The sequence below is a fragment of the Myotis davidii genome, unplaced genomic scaffold (assembly GCF_000327345.1).
Source record: "Myotis davidii unplaced genomic scaffold, ASM32734v1 scaffold93, whole genome shotgun sequence".
Lineage (NCBI taxonomy): Eukaryota > Metazoa > Chordata > Mammalia > Chiroptera > Vespertilionidae > Myotis > Myotis davidii.
The window spans coordinates 4,428,621-4,448,067 of NW_006292095.1; the positions used below are offsets into that span (position 1 = coordinate 4,428,621).

A 19,447-nucleotide genomic window follows, 5' to 3' on the forward strand; every position below is an offset into this window, starting at 1 on the left:
TAATCTGCTATCTTTAAAATTCTTCAGAATATATACATCTTTACTTTAAAATCCTTTGCTGAATCATTTACTCTTTCAACTCCTAGTTTCTCTATTTCCAATAAGGGGATAAAGTAAGAAATGAAGTCCAAGAGCAAGCTCACCTGGTCACAAAACCACAATGAAAAGACGGTTCAGCGAGATGACTGCTAGTTGTAGTGAAAAACCAAAAGGAGAGAAAGAGGGAGCTCTGGGGCTTTTACACCACGAGAAAAGGATGTGCTGGGTCACTTCCAACTGGTGCACACAAGTTTGCCGAGGCTTGCTCGTTAAAAATTCCATTTTGAGCTTTAAAGCCCCAGCAAGCCCTTGGTTACTTTTATTTAAAGTGAGTGCTTCCCTCCGGCCGCTTTTAGACAGACAGCCCAGGAACACTGGGGGTTTACTCCTCCCATTCACAAACAGTACTACCTCTGGGCTGTCCCACGGAGACTTCGGTATTGCTGTGAGAATTGCACAAAGTGCGGGGCAGGTGGAAAGGGTAACTGGCTGGAAAGAGAATTCAACTTGGGCCATCCTCAAACCCAAACATCAGTCTTTCCTTAGACTCCGTATCACACTGGAAGGCAGCCAGAGCCTCCGATGTGTTTCTGCACTTCCTAATTTGGGCTGGGTCTGAGGAAGCTGGAAACCACGTGAGAAAACCAGGCTTCTCAATATTTCCAGGACAGTTTTACGGAACAAAAGGTGTGGGCGGGCCTTCAGGAGCTTCCCCCCAGTATAGTGCATGTCAGGAGGTCTGACTGTAACCAACTGGCTAACCAAGCAACAAACCGTTCAGTCTCCAATTAAAATACTTTAAGAAAAAGACTATATACCTATCTACACTCTGACAAAGTAAAAAACTTAAGCAATGTCTCTGGACCCAGAGTCTCAACAAGATCACCAAATACTTCCCAACCACAATCTAGGTCAGCAACTTGCACTCAGGTCTTTTCACTTTTGTAACAGTGTTTGTTATTGCCTAATAAGGAGTCTGGCTCTCTAAGTGCCAACTCTAGGCTGTCTTCTTACTCCAGAGTTCTAAAAGTTTGGAGTTGATTTGTTTGTTTTGTGGGTTTTTTGTGGTTGTTGCTTATTTTTTAGGAAAAATAAAGAAATATACTTTATTCTGTCCAGTATAGTCTCTTGATTTGCCAACTGCACAAGCTACATTTTTATTCTCGTTGGAGAATATCCACCTATTACATTAGAAGGAAGAACATATTCTTGTAACGGTCATTCAGGGCTGAGAGACCAGAGGCAAATATTACTTCACTGGGGTCCTCTCGTATTCCTTGTGCAGCAACTTCACTCTAGGGTCTAGTTTTGAAGGAATCTCTTTTACCCATGTGCTGGGGGAGGATTGTCGTCACCTGTTTTAACACAGAGCTACCTTTTTATATACACAAGAAACCTAAAAAGAGGACCAGGAGTTACGATGGAGACCATTATAAGCCTTCCATGCTTAAAACAGATCAACAGAAAGCAGGTAAACATGGACATGTCACCAAAACACAGCAGCAAAAAGGTTTAGCAATGTTTCTTTCTGCAAAACGCAGTTGCTTTTCTTGGTAGGAGAGGCCCAAAGGAGGAAATCAGTGGCGCCACCTGGAGACACCTCGCTCCACTGAGCTAAATACACTGCAGCCCAGCACTCACATTAACCCGGGACTGTTTTCAAAGCCCAAATGATTGTCCTGTCACCTTTCCAACCACACATCACTTCTGTTGTTCTTTTTTGTACAAAGTGGTAAGACAATAGGCTTTAAAATACAGCCTAAGCACCAATTATGTAAGCGCATATCGATAAAATGTGACTTCTGGCTTTAAAAGGCATTATTGACCTCCTTGGGGCTAAAGATTGCACCCCTGTGAACAGTACACTTCTAAAGGAAAATCCGCGTTTAAAGACTTACAGAGGTTCTCCACCTGGCACAATTCACTGCTGAAGGTGGATCATGCAATAGTTTTACCGGAAGAGTACGAAAACTTACAGGTACTGAACACAGTGCATGTGACCATGAAGACTGCAGGCGTTAAGGTTAAGACAAGAGTGCTTTAAAACTCCTGCAGGTTTGGTTTTGCCTCTCAAACGCTGGGGATTTTCCTTTGGGGGCTAGCGGCCTCTCCCCTCTGAAGCAAGCCCAGGAAGAGCTTGAGGACGTGGGTTCTGTGTGTGCGGACCTGCTCCCTGCGCTCCCGCCTCCACTAGTCAAACGGCCTCTGTGTAAAAATACTCACAATGTGCTGATTTTCAGAGTGGTTCGCGTGATGTTTACTGCCTGTTTTGTTAAAAATTCTGTCTTAAGTTTGAAAGGACTTTTTTTTTTTACTCAAAAGAAAAAATCTGAAGAACAAGACATCCCATTTGTGGAAAACAACTGTTTCTTCCCCTTGACTTGCTGATGGGATTACAATTACCTTTTAATTATAAGATCATCTAAACCTTTTTCAAGTAGATTTTCTCAGCATATTTCAAATAATCAAGAGGAAATATTGGTTTTGTAGCAACAAGTGAAGCAAAGAAGTGGCTCTAGGACGGCCTAGCCACACCCAGGTCTGAGAGAGTCCCCCCTCAGCTGTTCCTGCAGGAAGCAGCCGCTGTCAGCCTGCAGACCCACCCGGGGGGGCCACGCTCACACTCGCCACGGCTGAGAAGTGTCCAATACCAGGAACAAACATTATGGCGAAGTCTTCCCTGGACGTGAAACCTGAGCTGGGGTCATGAGTCATGACAGGGGTTGGGGGTTTCCACATGTTCAATCCCCCCAAATCCTGAAGCTGGCGTTCTGAGCCAGGACTCTATTCCAAAATAAGTTTCTACATTTATGGAAATAGGCTCTTCTGTAGGTTCTTATTTGACTATACTTCAGGGGAAAACAGCAGCATATGTAAATATATGTGTCTGTGTATGTATGTAAATGGATACTCAGAGCCCCTTCTTGTTTACAAACTAAAAGTAACAAAAGCCAAATTACCTCCTCAAATAAAACCACCAATACTGAAAATTAAATTTAAAAGATGAAATAAATATGTAACACACACAAAAAATCAGAGACATGGTGAACAGGAGATGATCCCAAATCGTAGTCATAAAATCACAATTTTAACGCAGTTGGAAAAGCAAAGTGGACTTCCAAAAGAATTAAGACAGGCTGTGGTGGCGCCATGTTAGGACGAAGGGGAAAGGGGTGAACACTTAAAAGGGGTGCGGGAGTGGGGTTGGACCCAGGGCTGCAGCAGGCCTCCCCTCCCTCCCGCCTCAGTGGATCATGCCCAGAGCGGTTGTGGGGAGATGGGTGGAGGAGATGATGCTGTAAAATCCCAGTGGAAATAATTTGAGAGAATTATGTGAGGGTTCATGTGAAGGCCTGCTTTCCCTCCAGTATTTAGATTTAACCTGCAATAAAATAGAATTTATTGAAAGGAATGCGTTTGCAGCATTCCTTTTTTGCAATATATAAGTCATGGTTGCAATTTAATAACAAAAGTGAGCTTTGGAACACTTCAGGCCTGGCATGGAATGCAGCTTTTACACAAGATATAAGGAAACTAAGGTACAAAGAGGCCAAGGGACTTGTCTAGCTCACTCATGGCATGCTCTGCTTTCTCCAGAACTGACCTTTGGCATGTGCAATAGAAGGCACCAAGCACATTCAGAATAGCATCGTCATGGGAATCCCAGTGGTGCTTCTGCCCTGATATATAAATGGTCCTTAAAATTCCACTTCTGCATCTGACTTTGATTCCTGCTCATGTGCAAAGTTCCGAACTGCTTATATGTGTGCAACATAGAACTGAAAGAATTAAGTTTAGCTCAGAGTTCTCCAGGGAACGAAAGGTGGGGGTGCTTCCTCAGCCATGAGCCTTTTTTAAATGGTAAAGCAGGAAGAGTTCCTAAAAAGCTGCTCTTCCCCATCACTGAGAACAGTATTTTTCAGAACCTATATGCCTCTGGAGTGAATTATATGTGGCAATGGGAATCTTTGAAGTATGGGAGAATATGCTGTTCATGTTAAGCTGTGGTGTGAAAATATTAATAAAGTACATAGCTGTAAGAAAAAATGAATCAAAACAGAGAAATCACAAACCCAACGTAGCAGCCTGTCTACCAGACCATGGGCGGTGCTGTGAGGACTCCAGGACGGCCGGCTGCCACTCCGGCGACGGTGCAACACTCCCGGGTTCTGCCAGGGCTGTGCGTCTCAGCAAAGCGGGACAGGCAGCAGTGGGATGTGCTATTTCAAAGTGTTTTTCTCTGCAAAGGGGCAACAATTCCTGGATAAGGCAAGATAACTGTGGTCACGACAGAAGCAGCCAAACGCAGATCCCCTGAGCGAACAGGGGAAACTCAGTCAGTCTTTCCCAGCTTTGCAATCAGCTCGTCGCAGATTTTCGTCAGTTCTTCGATTTCTTGGTTCTGAAAGACAAGTGATACGACTGTGCAGGTCAACTGTGTCCTGAGATAAAGGAAATTATAACCAACAGTCCCCAGACTGGCTCTACTCTCACTCCGGGGCTCTTTCTACATCTTTTCTCCTTTAAGAAAAGGAGAGCGCTAAACCTTCCCCCCTGGAAAATGCCCAAGTGCACAAAGTTATGCTTAAACTGAGTAAGGGGTGAGGGTAGTCGCTGGCCCTCTGCAGCTTGTCCACGAACCCCTTACTTCTCAGGCTTACTTGGTATCATAGGAATTACCCAGGGTACCTGTTAAAAACACAAGTATCTGGGCCTCACTCAATCCATAGCATCTCTCCAGCGACCTGGGATGCTTGAGTCTTCGTATCCCAGGAACTCTGTCTGACTTTTTGTCAGACACCATGGTAAGAACCCTGTCCTAACTTAGTGGAGGTCACATAGGAAGGAAAACACTAGAGGCAGACAGCCACCAAAGCCTGAGGATCGCTGAGCCGGGAGCACTAGGGACCACTGTCACCACTATTCACCTACACCAGTTGCTCCACCACCCACCACTGTCATTTGGGGCTGGGTCCGTCTTCCTTGCCGGGCTGTTCTGTGCACTGTAGGATGTTTGGCTGCATTTCTGGCCTCTCCCCACTAGATGCCAGTAGCATCTCCTAGTCATAACAACCAAATATATCTCTAGGTGTTGCCAAATGTGCCCTGCACGGTAAAATGATAATTAAGGGGAAGATGGCTTTTATATTACATTAAAGAAAACAAAAAAACAAAACAAAAACACCACACACACACAGAGAACTTTTTTTAAAAGGGAGCCTAAGAGCCCAACTAAACAGCGTTTGGTCCCTGAAGTTTAGTTAATGCCACTTCCTCTCTGCACCCTGCCTGTGGACAGTTCCCACCAATGTGTCTGGGAATTTCCTGGTTTGCCTCGTTTCCCCCTGAATTGGCTCAGAAAGGAACTGGACTGAAGTGTCTGGACAAAAAGGCGAGGCCTCTTTCATCCAGATCCACCGCAAGCTGGCCACTGCGGAGGACCGGAACCAAGGTCCCTGTGGCCACACCCCTCTTCGTACCTTCTGCTGAAGGGCCCTTTCCAGGGACTCCACCTTCATCTGCTCTTTCCGGAGTCCTGCGTGCAGAGCTGCACTCTCAGCCTTTGCTTTTGTTCGAACTTGAGCAATCTCTTCATTGGCTCTGTTTGTGTTTTGTTTGTAGAATAAAGGGACAAAAAGCACATGGTTAGTCATCAGTCACTGCCAAAGAGTCAGGACAGTAACCACTGACATCTATGAAACAACCTAAACGAACTGACTTCATGACAAGAGAAAACAAAAGGAGTCGATGACCTAAATAATTCAATTTTAACTTATAAACACTCAATTTACATACAACTGCTAGGCAAGTTTGCACGGTGCAAACCAATGGTAGAGTTAATCTCAAAGGCCATAGTGTCCTTCAAAATTCATGTCACTGGAAAATGGAATCACATGACCGTTTTTACAACAATCAATGAGTTTTGTGGGGTTTTTAACCCAGTACAATAGCAGGTAGGATCATCCTCGGGATCATCACAGCTAAAGACGCAGGATACTAACCATCTCATTTACGACACAGTCCTAAAGCGACTTTACTATTGCGGGGCAAAGGACACTTTTTAAAAAACATAAATGTCAGTTGATAAATAGCCACTTAACTGACAAAAGGATGGTAAAAACTGACTAGTAATCAGAGACATGCAAATTAAGGTGATAAATCTTTAAAATTCGTCAGACTGGGTAAAATTAACAAGAATGATCTTGTCCCGTATTGGCTGAGATGCAAGGAAACAAGCTCCCTGAGGGAATGAAAATTGACCATCTCTGTGGAGGGTGATGTGACAGTAACCACTACAGTTCAACATGTATACACACTCTGGGCCAGCAGTGCCCCGTTAGTAATCCATCCACAGCAATATTCCCCCTGGCACAATGGTGAGTTAGATTACACTGTATATTCTGACATGAAAAATGGCCATGCTATACTATCAAATGAAAAAGGAAACTTTGTAATATGCTGCCTCCATTATACTTTTTAAAAAGTCAAAGCTAGTATGGGCAGTATTTGTAAAGGCACAAAGACTGGAAGGATACACCATAAACTTCCATAGCAGTACCTCTGGGAGTGGCAATGGGTAAGGGGGAACTTAAAAGGTCTTACAAATAGGAGGACAGTGAGCAAAATGTACACGCATGTATTAGTTTTTAGTTAAAAAATAAAGTTGGATGCATCCTTCATACCATTCCCCAGGATAAATTCCAAATGTGTTGGTTTTAAGAATTAAAAAAGTAAGCCATAAAAGTACTAAACAGAAAACACGGGAGAACTTTTTATATTCAGCCCAGGGGAAATCTTTCTTCCTATGACAGGAAATCCTGACGCTGTAAGAAAAATGACTGCTAATTTCACTAACAAAAATACATGTCTGCACATCCACACCACTACCAGCAGAGCCAAAGGATAGCTGACAAGCAGGAAAAATTATTCACCACTCATATCACAAAGGGCTGCCATCCTTAATATATAAGTATAATAATGTGCTATAGGTAACACATATATAAACTGACAATAGAAAAATGGGCAAAGAACAGTCATTCATAGTGAAGCGAGTATCTGTATGGACAGCTGCTAAAATATGTCCAATTTCACTCATAAAATAAACATAAATCAAAACTACAATGAATAAATGCTCTGTTACTTGCCAAAAAAAACCCCCCAGAACAACAACCATAAAAACCCAACCAACTACACCAAAATACCATTTCTCATCTATTATATTTGCAGAAAACCAAAAATCTGACCTGTTGGCAAAGCTGCAGGGAAAAGAGACGCTCATACATTGTGTAGGAATATTAACAAATAATAGTCTAAGGAGGGCAACGGGACAGTACCGTAAGTATAAATTCCTATATTCTTTGGCCCAACAGTCCTTTCCTACCACACAGATAACTCCCATGCATGCCTAATGATAAGCATAAAAGGTTGCTTATTGCAGCACTGTTGGTAGCAGATTTTAAATAACCTGAAGGTCCAACGGGGGGGACATTCCAACAATGGAATGATCACTCCAACAGCGGAACACGCCATGGCTGTTTAAAAAGTAAGGAAGCTCTCCATGGATTGATATAGGAAGATTTCCAAAATACATTGCTAAAAGAGAAAAGCGAAGTATGCTATCATTTGTATAAAAAAGGAGATTCTCACAATATTAAAAAATGGTAATTATTGAGATGATGGAGGTGTTGGCTAACACTATCATGGTGCAATACATAAATATATCAAATTGGCACACTGTATACCTTAAACTTACACAATGTTATATGTCAATTATGTCTCAATAAAGCTGGGGGAGAAAGCAGAGGGGGATAAAAGAGTATCTGGGAGGATAAAATGTTGATGACCCCAGGTCAGGAAAGAGGAGGAAACCCAGGGGAGTGGGCATGGTGTGGAGGGAGATACTGTATATCTTCTTATTCTTTTTAATATTAGAACATGGGAAGATTCTACCTATTCAAAAAAGTAAATACAGCCCTAACTGGTTTTGCTCAGTGGATAGAGCATCGGCCTGCGGACTGAAGGGTCCCAGGTTCGATTCCAGTCAAGGGCATATACCTTGGTTGTGGGCACATCCCCAGTAGGGGGGGGTGCAGGAGGCAGCTGATTGAGGTTTCTCTCTCTTTGATGTTTCTCATTCTCTATCCCTCTTCCTTCCACTCTGTAAAAAAAAAAAAATCAATAAAATATATTTTTTAAAAAAAGTAAATATACACACACACACGCCATCTAGAGTTGCAAAACAGTGATTTCTTCCTTGCCTCCATCAATCTTCTCACATCATGAAAAGTAACATTCTTATGTGCAAGCTCTTACTTGTCCAGTTTTTCTTCTGCGTGGATCTTCAAAGCCTGATACCGCTGCTCTTCCTGCTTCACTCTGGCTAAGTAATCCTGAGCACATTTTTTCAAGGCTTCTTCATTCTGTTCTCAAATGACAAGTGGAAACAAAAGAAACGGGTCATTTTCTTCTTCTGCTGCTAGTGACAGACCATGTATCAGAGTTCTCATTTTTTTAAAAACAAGGAAACCCAATTAATTCAGATGCCTTTAAATTATACTGTATGGTAATTTGAAACAGGCACAAATAAACTTACCCAAGAAATTCTAGATAATTTCGTCATGTGTAGGTAAGGGGCATATATTAATTTTCATACAGCAAGGTTCAGTTACATTAGTACACCTGCTTTAGGAAGGCAGTTATTCAACTCTGAATGGCAATCTGATTCCCACAGATTAATTAGCCAGTCTCATTTTTATTTTAATATGGACAAAAAGAATGTTCACTGCTATAAATGTTATCTCATTGATGATAAATTAAGTCAATACACCTAAATTTGAAACATTTGATTTTTTTTTTTTTTTTTACTTTTCTCTAGAATACGCAGCCTGAATTTCCCAGGGCTATGTCTAGAATCCCTTTTACTTTTACTAATATTAAGTTGGCGAATTATCAAATGAACATTTCTAGAATTCTCCTAAAGTCCGAGGGTTCCACGGCTCTTATACTCCATGCCACACTCTGGTTGTGTCTGGGGTTTACTGGCCTGACCCAGGAGAGGAATGACCAAGACACACCACCCACACAGAAAAGCGGGGAGGGGATCCTCCAGCTTCCCTGGAACAGAAGATACAGGCCAACAGGGGCCCCAAAACCCAATTTAAAAGGCTACCCATACTCCTCTGCCATACACATCTAAAGATCTACCACCACAGCAAGAGATTCCAGAAGAAAGGACATGCTACCTTCTTGAACCCTTCCAGAACTCCTTTCAGGTTCTCATATCTCCTGAAGAGATCCGAAAGGGACCTTTCCACGGAGTTAAGGTCAGCCAGGGCCTGCTCCTTCTCCATGGTCAGTTGCTGGAGGCTTTTCTGAGAGGTCATACTTGTCCTCTGTTCATCTTCTGTGAATCACAATCAAAAGCAAAGGCATATTCAATCAACAGTTAGCAGCTGCCCTCCTGAGCTAGTGTTCTCGCTGGTGGGACTCAGAGTGGACATTACAAAGTCCCCCCTCTCAAAGACTTACCTTCTATGGGAGAGAGATGTGGTGACAAGTGATGGGGGAACAAGGCAGGGCAGGTGGGGGGGGTTCCCTTTTTATAGAGCGTGGACTCACTCAGGAGAGATCTGAACAGATTCCAAGCAGATGAGGGGAACAACTGTGGCAAAGGCCACGTGCTGGGAAGGTATTAGGTGACGAGGACAGTAGAAAATACCACTTCAATGCTTAAGTAGAGACAGACCTGACTGGTTTCAGAAGTCAGTCCTTACAACATTGGCCAGGAAGTTCTAAATCCAGTGCAGGACGATCAACCACTGATGTTTTGGAATGGCACCATGGGTCTGATACCAGAAGGTACACTAGCAGTAGAGTGAGGGCACTGCACCACCTGGGGGTACGAACGATGTGCTAGGCTGCCAGTTCTCTGGGTACTGGGGGAGGGCTTTTCACAGACTCCCAGTGTTTGCCATCCTCTAAAATGAACCCAACTACAGCTGATGCCCGTCACTCACAGATTCCACACCTGTGAATCTACCTACTTACTAAAATATATTTGTAACCCCCAAATCAGTTCTTCTGGTGCATTCCCCATCATTCACAGACATGTGCAGAACAGCTGAGGTTGAGAAAGGTGATGCTTTCTCGCTTTATATTGTAAACAAGTGTCCTTTCCACAGTCTATTTAGTGCTTGTGTGTGTGTGAGTGTGAGTGTGCGTGCGCGCACTTTCTGTTGGTGATTTTTGTATTTAAAAAAGCTCCCAAGTGTAGTGCTACAGAGCTGTCTAGAGTTCCTAAGTGCAGGAAGGCTGTGATGTGCCTTCTGGGGAAAATACATGCTCAGTAAGTTTTGTTCACACATGGGCTATATAGCACTGTTGGCCTCGAGGTCAATATTAATGAATCAACACTATATATAAAATAAAATAAAATGTCTTTAAACAGAAGCACACATAAGACAAGATTATGTAATTTTAAAACAGTGTGACCAGAGCTTGCAGGAACCTAACCCTGTACTTCCCTAGAAGCAACAGTTCAGTGTTTGCTAATTCGGTGTTGGTGGCAACTTCATAAAACATAACTAATGCAAATGAGAATCAACCGTATCTAAGTGATGGACAAAGTGAAGTTTGTATCCTGATTTGAAATTCATCTATGGATCCTATGGCTCATACCCTAGGAAAAAAATGTCCTTACCAATCATTTGGGCAATGGTCTTTTCATATTCAGCCACAATTTTCCTTAAAAAAAAAAAATTATTATCAGAGGAGAATTTGTAGACAACAGAAGTTGGAGAAATACTTTCCCAATTAAACACATTAACCTACAGGGTGGAGCAAAAGTAGATTTACAGCTGTTCACTTGGAAAATAATACAATTAATATAATACAATAATAACATCTGGTTTGCGCACTCACAACTGTAAACCTATTTTTGCAGCACCCTGAATACTGACAGATTTACGTAACCCATTTATGCATTTTGGATCTCTCTCTTTTTTTAACATTAATACAAGATTTCTTAATGTTCAATAAGATTTTTCTTAAGATTTTATGTTTAAGTAGAGGCCCGATGCACGAAATTTGTTCAAGGGGGTTTGGGGTATCTCTCGGCCGGGCCTGCACACTCTCCAATCTGGGACCCCTTGGGGGATGTCATCCCTCTCACAATCTGGGACCGCTGGCTCCTAACCGCTCCCCTGTCTGCCTGCCTGCCTGCCCCAACCACTTCTGCCTGCCAGCCCTGATCGCCCCTAACTGCTCCCCTGCTGGCCTGATCACCCCCAACTGCTCTCCCCTGCCGGCCCAGTCGCCCCCAACTGCCCTCCCCTGCCAGCCCAGTCGCCCCCGATTGCCCTCCCTGCCAGCCTGGTTGCCCCCAACTGCCCTCCACTGTCAGCCCGATCGCCCACAACTGCCCTCCCCTGCCAGCCATCTTGTGGCGGTCATCTTTGGATGACGTGAGGGCATCGTGCGAGGGCATGAGGACCACGTAGGCTTTTATTAGCATAGATAAGCCTTCATTCTATTTGTAGAAACAACTACCTCCAGGCAATAGATTTAAGTTTGCTTAGACAAATCAATCTTTTACAAAATAAGTTACAGTAGTCCCCCATTACCCGTGGTTCCACTTTCCAGCTTCAGTTACCCTCAGTCAACCACAGTCCAAAAATATTAAATGGAAGATTCCAGAAGCAAATAATTAATGTTTTAAATTTTGCACTGTTCTGAGTAGTGTGATGAAATCACACACCAACCCATTCAGTCCTGCCTGGTATGTGAATCATCCTTGTCCAGTGTCTCCAAGCTGCATATGCTATTTGCCTGTTAGTCACTTAGCTGGATTATCAGATCAACTATCTCAGTATCATAGTGCTTGTGTTCAAGTCACCCTTATTTTACTTAATAATGGCCCCAAAGTGCAAGAGTACTGATGCTGGCAATTCAGTTTTGCCAAAGAGAAGCCATAAAGTGTTTCCTTTAAGTGAAAAGATGAATAAAGTACAAGATGATGTTTTGAGAGAGACAAACCACATTCAAATTACTTTTATTATAGTATACTAGAGGTCCAGTGCACAAAAATTTGTACACTCTGGGATGTCCCTCATCCCGGCGTGCACCCTCTCGCAGTCCTGGGGTCTTTGGGGGATGTCAGGCTGATGGCTTAGGTCCACTCTCCATAGACATCCCTGTGGGAAGGCACTGACTACCAGGGGACAGCTCTGGCCCCACCTCCCAATGCGCTGCTGCCGGTGGCCTCCCTCTGAGGGAGATGGCTGGCCCCACCCCCCCGATAGCCCCTCCACCGCTGTCCTCCCCCCATCGCCGTCTCCACCCTCTGCCCACTGGCACCCGTTTGGATGGCCGGGGCCGCCCACTCACAGGCCCCGCCCCCCGCCGACCAGTGGTTCTGCCATTCAGTCGATTTGCACATTAGGCTTTTATTATATAGGACTGTTAAAACTGTTCTATTTTATTATAGGTTATTATTGTTAATCTTTTGTGTCTAATTTATAGATTAAACTTTATCATAGGTATGTATGTACTGGAAAAAGTACATGTAGGCTTCGGCACTATCTGCAGTTTCAGGAGGTCTTGGAACATATTGGTGGTGGGTAAGGGGGAACTACTATAATGATATTATGGGGCGGGGGCTTCCTAATCTGATCTGTGTTCAGGCTTTCCTGGCCGCAATCCACCATTTCTGACATCTGTCCCCTCTGATTTACTTACAAGTTTTATTTTACTATCCTAATCCCCAAAGCAACACAGTTATTCAAAGATCATCCTGTCATGTAAACCTTCCTTTAAGTGAAATGCAATAATGTTGGCCTAAGTGATGGGTGCTCTTCCCTGTGATCCCTCAGTGAGAAACGATGGCTCCCCCTCTCCTCACTGGTCGTGCCCATCACTTTGACCCTGCATCCAAGCTTCTAATACATATAGCTCCTATAAGCTCTCCAAAGATAGGGGCTGTTCCTTCTTCTCCACCATTTCCAGAATGGCAACGTCCACCCAGTAAATGCTCAAAAAACAAACAAACAAACTAACAAACAAACAAACAAAAAACAGATAGCCCTGGTCAGTTTGGCTCAGTTGGTTGAACTATGCCCCATGCACTGAAAGGTCGCTGGTTCAATTCCCAGTCAGGTTGCAGGTTTGTACAGGAGGCAACTGATCGATGTTTCTCTCTGTCCCTCTCCCTTCCTCTCTCTCTAAAAAAGTTCAATAAAAACATCTTTTAAAAATTAAAATAATAATACAAGAGACACAAATTAACATGGACTTATTTATTTAAAATATTTCCTATTCAAGTGCTGACTGTATAAATTATTTAAGCCTTTCCCCTCTTCTTTGATGCCATCTCTAGTTATTACAGGGCTCCTAAATCTCCTTTTTGGAGAGTGAGCAGCAAAAATAAAAAGATTTCAATTTTAAAATGTCAATCAGTTCTGTTTCCTGTTAACATGCTTTTTATAATCTATTTATTGGTTATGAGATTTGACGCTACCATGAATAATTAGTTTTTGTAAAGTATTATGTTAAGGGGACATCTGTAATACTTTTAACAATAAAGATAAATTTTAAAGACATATTATGAATTATAATGTCTCTATAACTGAATGTCAGGAAATCTTATTACTCTGTATTTCAAAGGGATATTTTTACACAAATTTGTTATTTCCAAAGATAAGAATTATGTGAGTTCTGCTTACTTGTAATGTTCTGAACACCGCAAAATAAACTACAGTATTTGAATATAATGCCTGGTGAGCAATGCTCATGGAATGATATTATCAATCTCAAATTAAGGTATAAATAGCATAGCCCCACATTCTCAATAGCTGGTTCTGTGATAAGCAAATACTTTCATCATTTCATTTGTATTAAATCTAACAATGCATAAAGGTATCCAATACCTCCCCAAACCTCTAATCTCACCTCATCTCCAAGACTTCTTGTCGGGTTTCTTCGTATTTTTTCTTCCATTCATTTGCTTCAACCTCTTTAGTGATTATCTAGATTATAATAGAGAGAAAGCTTTGTTTTACCTACTCAATCTATTACAGCTTGAATTTAAGATTGGAGACTTGAAACAGTTCCTCCCAAGTCATTCACAATACATTAGGAATGTAAAACCTCATCATCTATCTAATGCTCATAAGCATTTAGGAAAATACTCTTAGCCACATGGGATGCTGGAAACGTAGCCACCAGAGTAAAGGTGAGTAGAACATCTCCTAGGAAAATTCCAATTGGTAACTAAGTTCTCTGTAAATTCAACCTCAGGCCAGGGTCTGGCTCTCGCTCTGTAGGCCTAGAACACAGATTGGGACAAGACATCCAGAGCAGAGCGTCATCTGACAGACAGTCCCCTTAACCCAGGAGACACCAGTGCACCAATCGTAGTTAGGATGAGAAACGAAACTGCCACAAAGTCAGAGCATTAGAAGTTGGCACGACCAGCATATTCTCTTTCTGCAGAGATTTCTGATTGCTTGATAAAAATAGACTCAGAAAGAGTCGGAAGTTCAATGCCTCCAGCCAGTGCATCCATCTCACTATAAGCTGTGCAGAACCCATGGGATGCCCATGCTAAATGGAAAAGAAATTATCTAAATTCACTGCCTGAAACTCCACTTGCCTTGCACAGGGCTTGGATGGGCACATCTTGTTCTCTTTTTATTTACTTCTCTGTGCTTCTCTCTTTCTAATTGGTACATTTTTACTTTGGTGCCTTTAATCAGGATACTAGAAGCCAGCTTATCTGCTTTGGTGACTAAACACATCTTTCCATCTTTCCTGTGATCCATGAGGGGGACATCTCATAGTTTAACTCTCAGGAGGAAGGTGAAGTCATTTTTCTCATTTACGAGATTGGGCGGGGGGGGGGGGGGGGGTTGTGGGGCGGGGGGGGGGGGGGGGGCGGGACCCCTCACCACTGCACCCAAGCTGACAACAGGATTAGTTGACATCTCTCATTACCAACCTAATGCTATTTTTTTAAATATATATTTTTATTGATTTCAGAAAGAAAGGGAGATAGAAACATCAATGATGACAGAGAATCATTGATTGGTGGCCTCCTACACGCCCCCTACTGGGGATCAAGCCCACAGCCCGGGCATGTGCCCTTGGCTGGAATCAAACCTGGGACCCTTCAGTCCACAGGTCAATGAGTGCTCTATCCACTGAGCCAAACCAGCTAGGTCCTTAATGCCATTTTTTAAAGCTTTAAGAGACATGTATCACAGGTACTTAACTACTTTCATCTCATTATAAAAATAAAATTGCTCCACCTGCTTTAAAATAGGGTGGAGTCATCAAGTAATACACAAGCCAAGTACATAAATATAGCACAGAAATATAACAGGAGACAGTGATAACTGATTACTAGTATATAACAATGTCTTTCATATTTTTCAGATCATCCAAGGCCTAGCAGTGACCTATTTCTGAACAGAGGCTGCTCAAGAAACATGATAAAGGTATTTGAGAGTTGAATTAAAGAATGGATGAAGGTAGGAAACAGCTGTATATTAGTGCAAGTCTAGAATTTAAGGAATTTTTATGTACGAGCATACTACATACTAATGTGCTCTGTAAAATGAAGGCACTAATTTACAAACTCATGTGGATAAAGTTAGCAAACTTTGATATTTAAAATTTCAAGGCTAAAAGATAAAGAGGACACCACAATGTCAGGACCCCAGCACCAACGTGGCGTTTTACAGGGAGCCCTTTATCTGAGCTAAACAAGCTGCAGGAAACACGAACTTCCAACGGGGATAACGGAGGCCAGCAGAGATGGAATCTGCCCGCTGCACATGGCTTCACAAAGAATGGAGCGATAAGTGGGTGGAACAAGAAAGCATTTACCTCTTCTCTTATCAGGGTGAGCACGGCTGTCTTATCTGATTCACTGAGGCAGATGCCATCCAGGGGGCTCTCTCCGCCACAGGCCACGGACATGGGGGCCTCCTCCACAGGGGACTCCAATGGTCCCTGGGGGGGTAGGGGGGGTCGAGGAAGAGGTTACATTTAATACGCTTAATCTTCAGCTTCTTAATCCCAAGCATCTTTCAGTAATTTCCTCATTGCTACATTGATCACAATCTTTAAAAACATGTTTAGAGTAAAAAAAACACACACAATAAAAACCCAGCAGGGTTTTTAAAAAATCAAGTCTAGCTACAGTGCTATCTAAAGGAAAAACTTGTTCTAAGGATTATCAGGGTGTCTTGCTGTCTAACAGATAGCCTAGAGAAGTTTTCTTCTTAGCCCCCAAAAGGAAGTGTAATTACCATAGTGATCAGTCACTAAAGAATTACATGCAAAAAACAGAACACTACCTGGTTCGTGGCTCATCTTTCAAGGGGTTTCTGGGGATGATGTGTTCCATGTAAATACATTTCCCAAAGAAAGTCAACTTTTTTTTTTTTACATGTTGATGCTTTGTGTGTCTATGTAGTCACTTTGGATGGAAATATTTCTAAAATTTTTTTTACTAAGTTTCAGGCCCAGGAAGGCAAAAATGGTGAATGTGCCTGACCCCACCCAGCCCGCGCGAGTCAGGATCACCAGAAAGTCCTTGCTCTGCAGTGATGTGGCCCAGCCCAGTGATGCCGTCAGGTGTGCACCATTACTTGTTCCTGACAACGTGCCCACGCTCCCATTTTTGGTTCTTCCTTGCTAGTGTTTCAGTCCTGTCTGGCAGCACTGCACTTTCTGATACACCAGCTTGTTTTTATCATAAACCCGGGTTCTAGAGAGCCACATATGGTTAATATTTTATTTTTCACAAGAATATAGGTTCTGTACTATCTTCCTTCCTAGAAAGCATTTTTGGGGCTATTTGCCCCTTACCTATACAAGTAAGCTTTTTGTATAAATGGGGGGAAAAGCTCATCAAGTAACATCTGAAATGCCAGCCAAAGTGACCTAGGAATAATCTTAAATGTCAGTATAACTAATCTATTAATTATTTCTCATAATCAATCAGCTCTCTGGTATTTTGTTTGAACCAGAACTGAACATAAAGTCCAAGGTTCACTTAGATCAGTGGCTTTTAAACTTGCCAGGGTCATTATAGACTCATCCTTTCTCTAAAAAATACTCAAAAATACACAATTGTGCAGACAGCTTCACAGACCTCATCCGGTATAGAAACTCTGGGCTTAGGCCACAGAAAGGGAAATGCAAAGCCCCAGGCTGGCCGTGCCCCTCTGCAGCAGCATCTGGGGGAGGGTGGACCACATGCTGACGGAAGTCCAAAACTCCTCAGAAACACTATCTTGGGACAGAGCTATCACTAGAGCCAACAGTCCCTTGTGGCGGGAAGCCTTTAAAATGGCTCCCGTGACCCCACCTCCTGGCACTAATCCTCTCGGGCAATCTCTTCCTTGGAGCAGGCTAGACCTAAGGACTCACTCGTAAAGGACACAACATGGTAAAAGTCATGGTGTGACACTTTGTTTACAGAAAGACTCCAGCTCTCACGCAGTGAGAAGCCATGGGGAGGTCCATGTGGCAAGGAACTGATGGCTCTGTCAACAGCCAGTGAGGACCCGAGGTGGGCCAACAGCCACATGAGTGAGCCTGGAGGTGACCGCAGCCCTGGTCTACACCTGACTGCAGCCCATGAGACTTGGAGTCATCCCAGGGTTTCCGATCCAAAAATGCTGGCGTAATACATGTTTGCTGTGGACAACTGATACACCCCGGACATGTGATCATTCTATTACTTCCTGTGCCATGTCTATCATCAAGAGGCTTTCCCGTAGTCTTGCTTCCCATGTAATTGCCTACAGGGAGATAACGTACTACGTTAGGCAAACACATTTGGTTCGCCTTGTTACATTTCCGATTCTAAATTAATGCCTTTTAAAGTCTGTCTTTTGTGAGTGTTTATTACTCTAAGCCAGAATCCCCATCTCTAGGAACTAACGTCCCTGTGCCACCCATGACCCTTGTGTTATCAAGGATGTGACCATTCTATTAACTTGGTTTTCTTAGTAAGGAAAATATCAGTATCTATTCTAGAGTTCTTTAAGTTGTTTTGTTTCTCATCAGCACAGCTTCAGCTTTCCTGCCACCTGCCACGCAGCCGGTGAGCCCCGGCTCCCACAGCCCCGAGGACCACATTCTAGTATAACTTCACCACAGGTGTGGTTCGTTTCCATTCTGTACCTGTTGCCAGTGCTGTTCAAAATAAATATAATGCAAGCCATACGCAATTTAAAAATTCTCAGCAGCCACATTCAAAAAAGTCAAAAGAAACAGGTGAGACTCATTTTAATAACATAGTTTAGTTAGCCCAAAATATTATCATCTCAACATGTAATCAATATAAAGATAGAGACATTTTACCTCCCTTCGTTTTATGCAAGTCATCAAAAACTGGTTGTATTTTTACACTTACAGGACATCTCACTCAGACTAGCTACATCAAGTGCTCAGCTGCACATGCGCTAGGGGGTACTGTCCGGGAATCTCGGGATAGAGTGTGAGCCCCTCAAGTGAAGAAGCTGTGTTTTATTTATATTTCATCCCCATCACCAAACAATGGTCATAATTTATTTAAAGATTTAGCATGAGCTTCGAAACAAATGCTGAAAGAACCTGAGCTCCACTTAACTTCCCCCTCCCCCGCCAAGTTTAGGAACTTACAGGCACGGCAGATCCATCTTTCTCCATTTTCTGGCACGTCTCTTTTTCTACGCCTAAAACACAGAGTCATTTTTGTAGTTAACCCAAGAAGCTGGTTCCTCCCCTTCCTAGTGAAAGGCACTGGGAAACCCCCAGCGCAGGCCCAGAATGACATCTACAACACATGAACGCACCCCAAGGTCTCAAAGGGGCGCTGGCTTTCTATTGATCACTGTGTTGTCCATGTTAAAAGTCCAAAATATTTAGAAGAAAGAGGAGTGCGGAGTTAGTCAGTCATAAATGAATCCACAATCTTCAGATGCAAAGAACAGCAAGTCTGTCCCTTGGTGCCCATGTGCTAACCACGGGATTATTTTAGTAAGAGGAAACACTGAATGCTGTTTTATTACCAAAGTCTTAAACTCCAGCCCAAAAGGGTATCCTCAATCTAAGTAGTGCAGCAGTAGCAGATAAAACAATAAGCTCCAAATTGCAATACCCACAAAACTAAATTCATTTTGTACCTGCCACTCTACCACCAGAGACATTTTTAAAAACCTAACACTAGGTGTTTTCACACTTGATCTTAGCCAAAAGGCCGAGAAGCGATACTAGATGTTTTCTAATTAAAGGAATATGCTCTCACTGAAGACAATTTTTTTAATATTGTTATTTAGAGAGAGGAAGGGAGAGGGAGAGGGAGAGAGAAACATCAGTGATGAGAATCATGGATAGACTGCCTCCTGCACACCCCACA

General features: G+C 42.9%; 1 protein-coding gene across 6 annotated transcripts in view; it reads right to left on the reverse strand.

Moving 5' to 3' along the window:
* Positions 1-2,129: 2,129 nt before the first annotated feature.
* The window catches only part of TACC1 (transforming acidic coiled-coil containing protein 1), a 110,491-nt gene continuing 93,173 nt past the window's right edge, over positions 2,130-19,447 (reverse strand). For all 6 annotated transcript variants that reach the window (XM_006765562.2, XM_015565209.1, XM_006765563.2 and 3 more), the window contains 8 exons: positions 18,712-18,764; positions 15,922-16,047; positions 13,984-14,060; positions 10,739-10,782; positions 9,282-9,442; positions 8,353-8,459; positions 5,520-5,640; positions 2,130-4,441 (listed from right to left, as the gene is read on the reverse strand). In XM_006765562.2, coding sequence (XP_006765625.1) covers positions 4,373-4,441; positions 5,520-5,640; positions 8,353-8,459; positions 9,282-9,442; positions 10,739-10,782; positions 13,984-14,060; positions 15,922-16,047; positions 18,712-18,764 — 758 coding nt within the window. In that variant the 3' untranslated portion in view covers positions 2,130-4,372. The remainder of the gene's footprint in view (positions 4,442-5,519; positions 5,641-8,352; positions 8,460-9,281; positions 9,443-10,738; positions 10,783-13,983; positions 14,061-15,921; positions 16,048-18,711; positions 18,765-19,447) is intronic.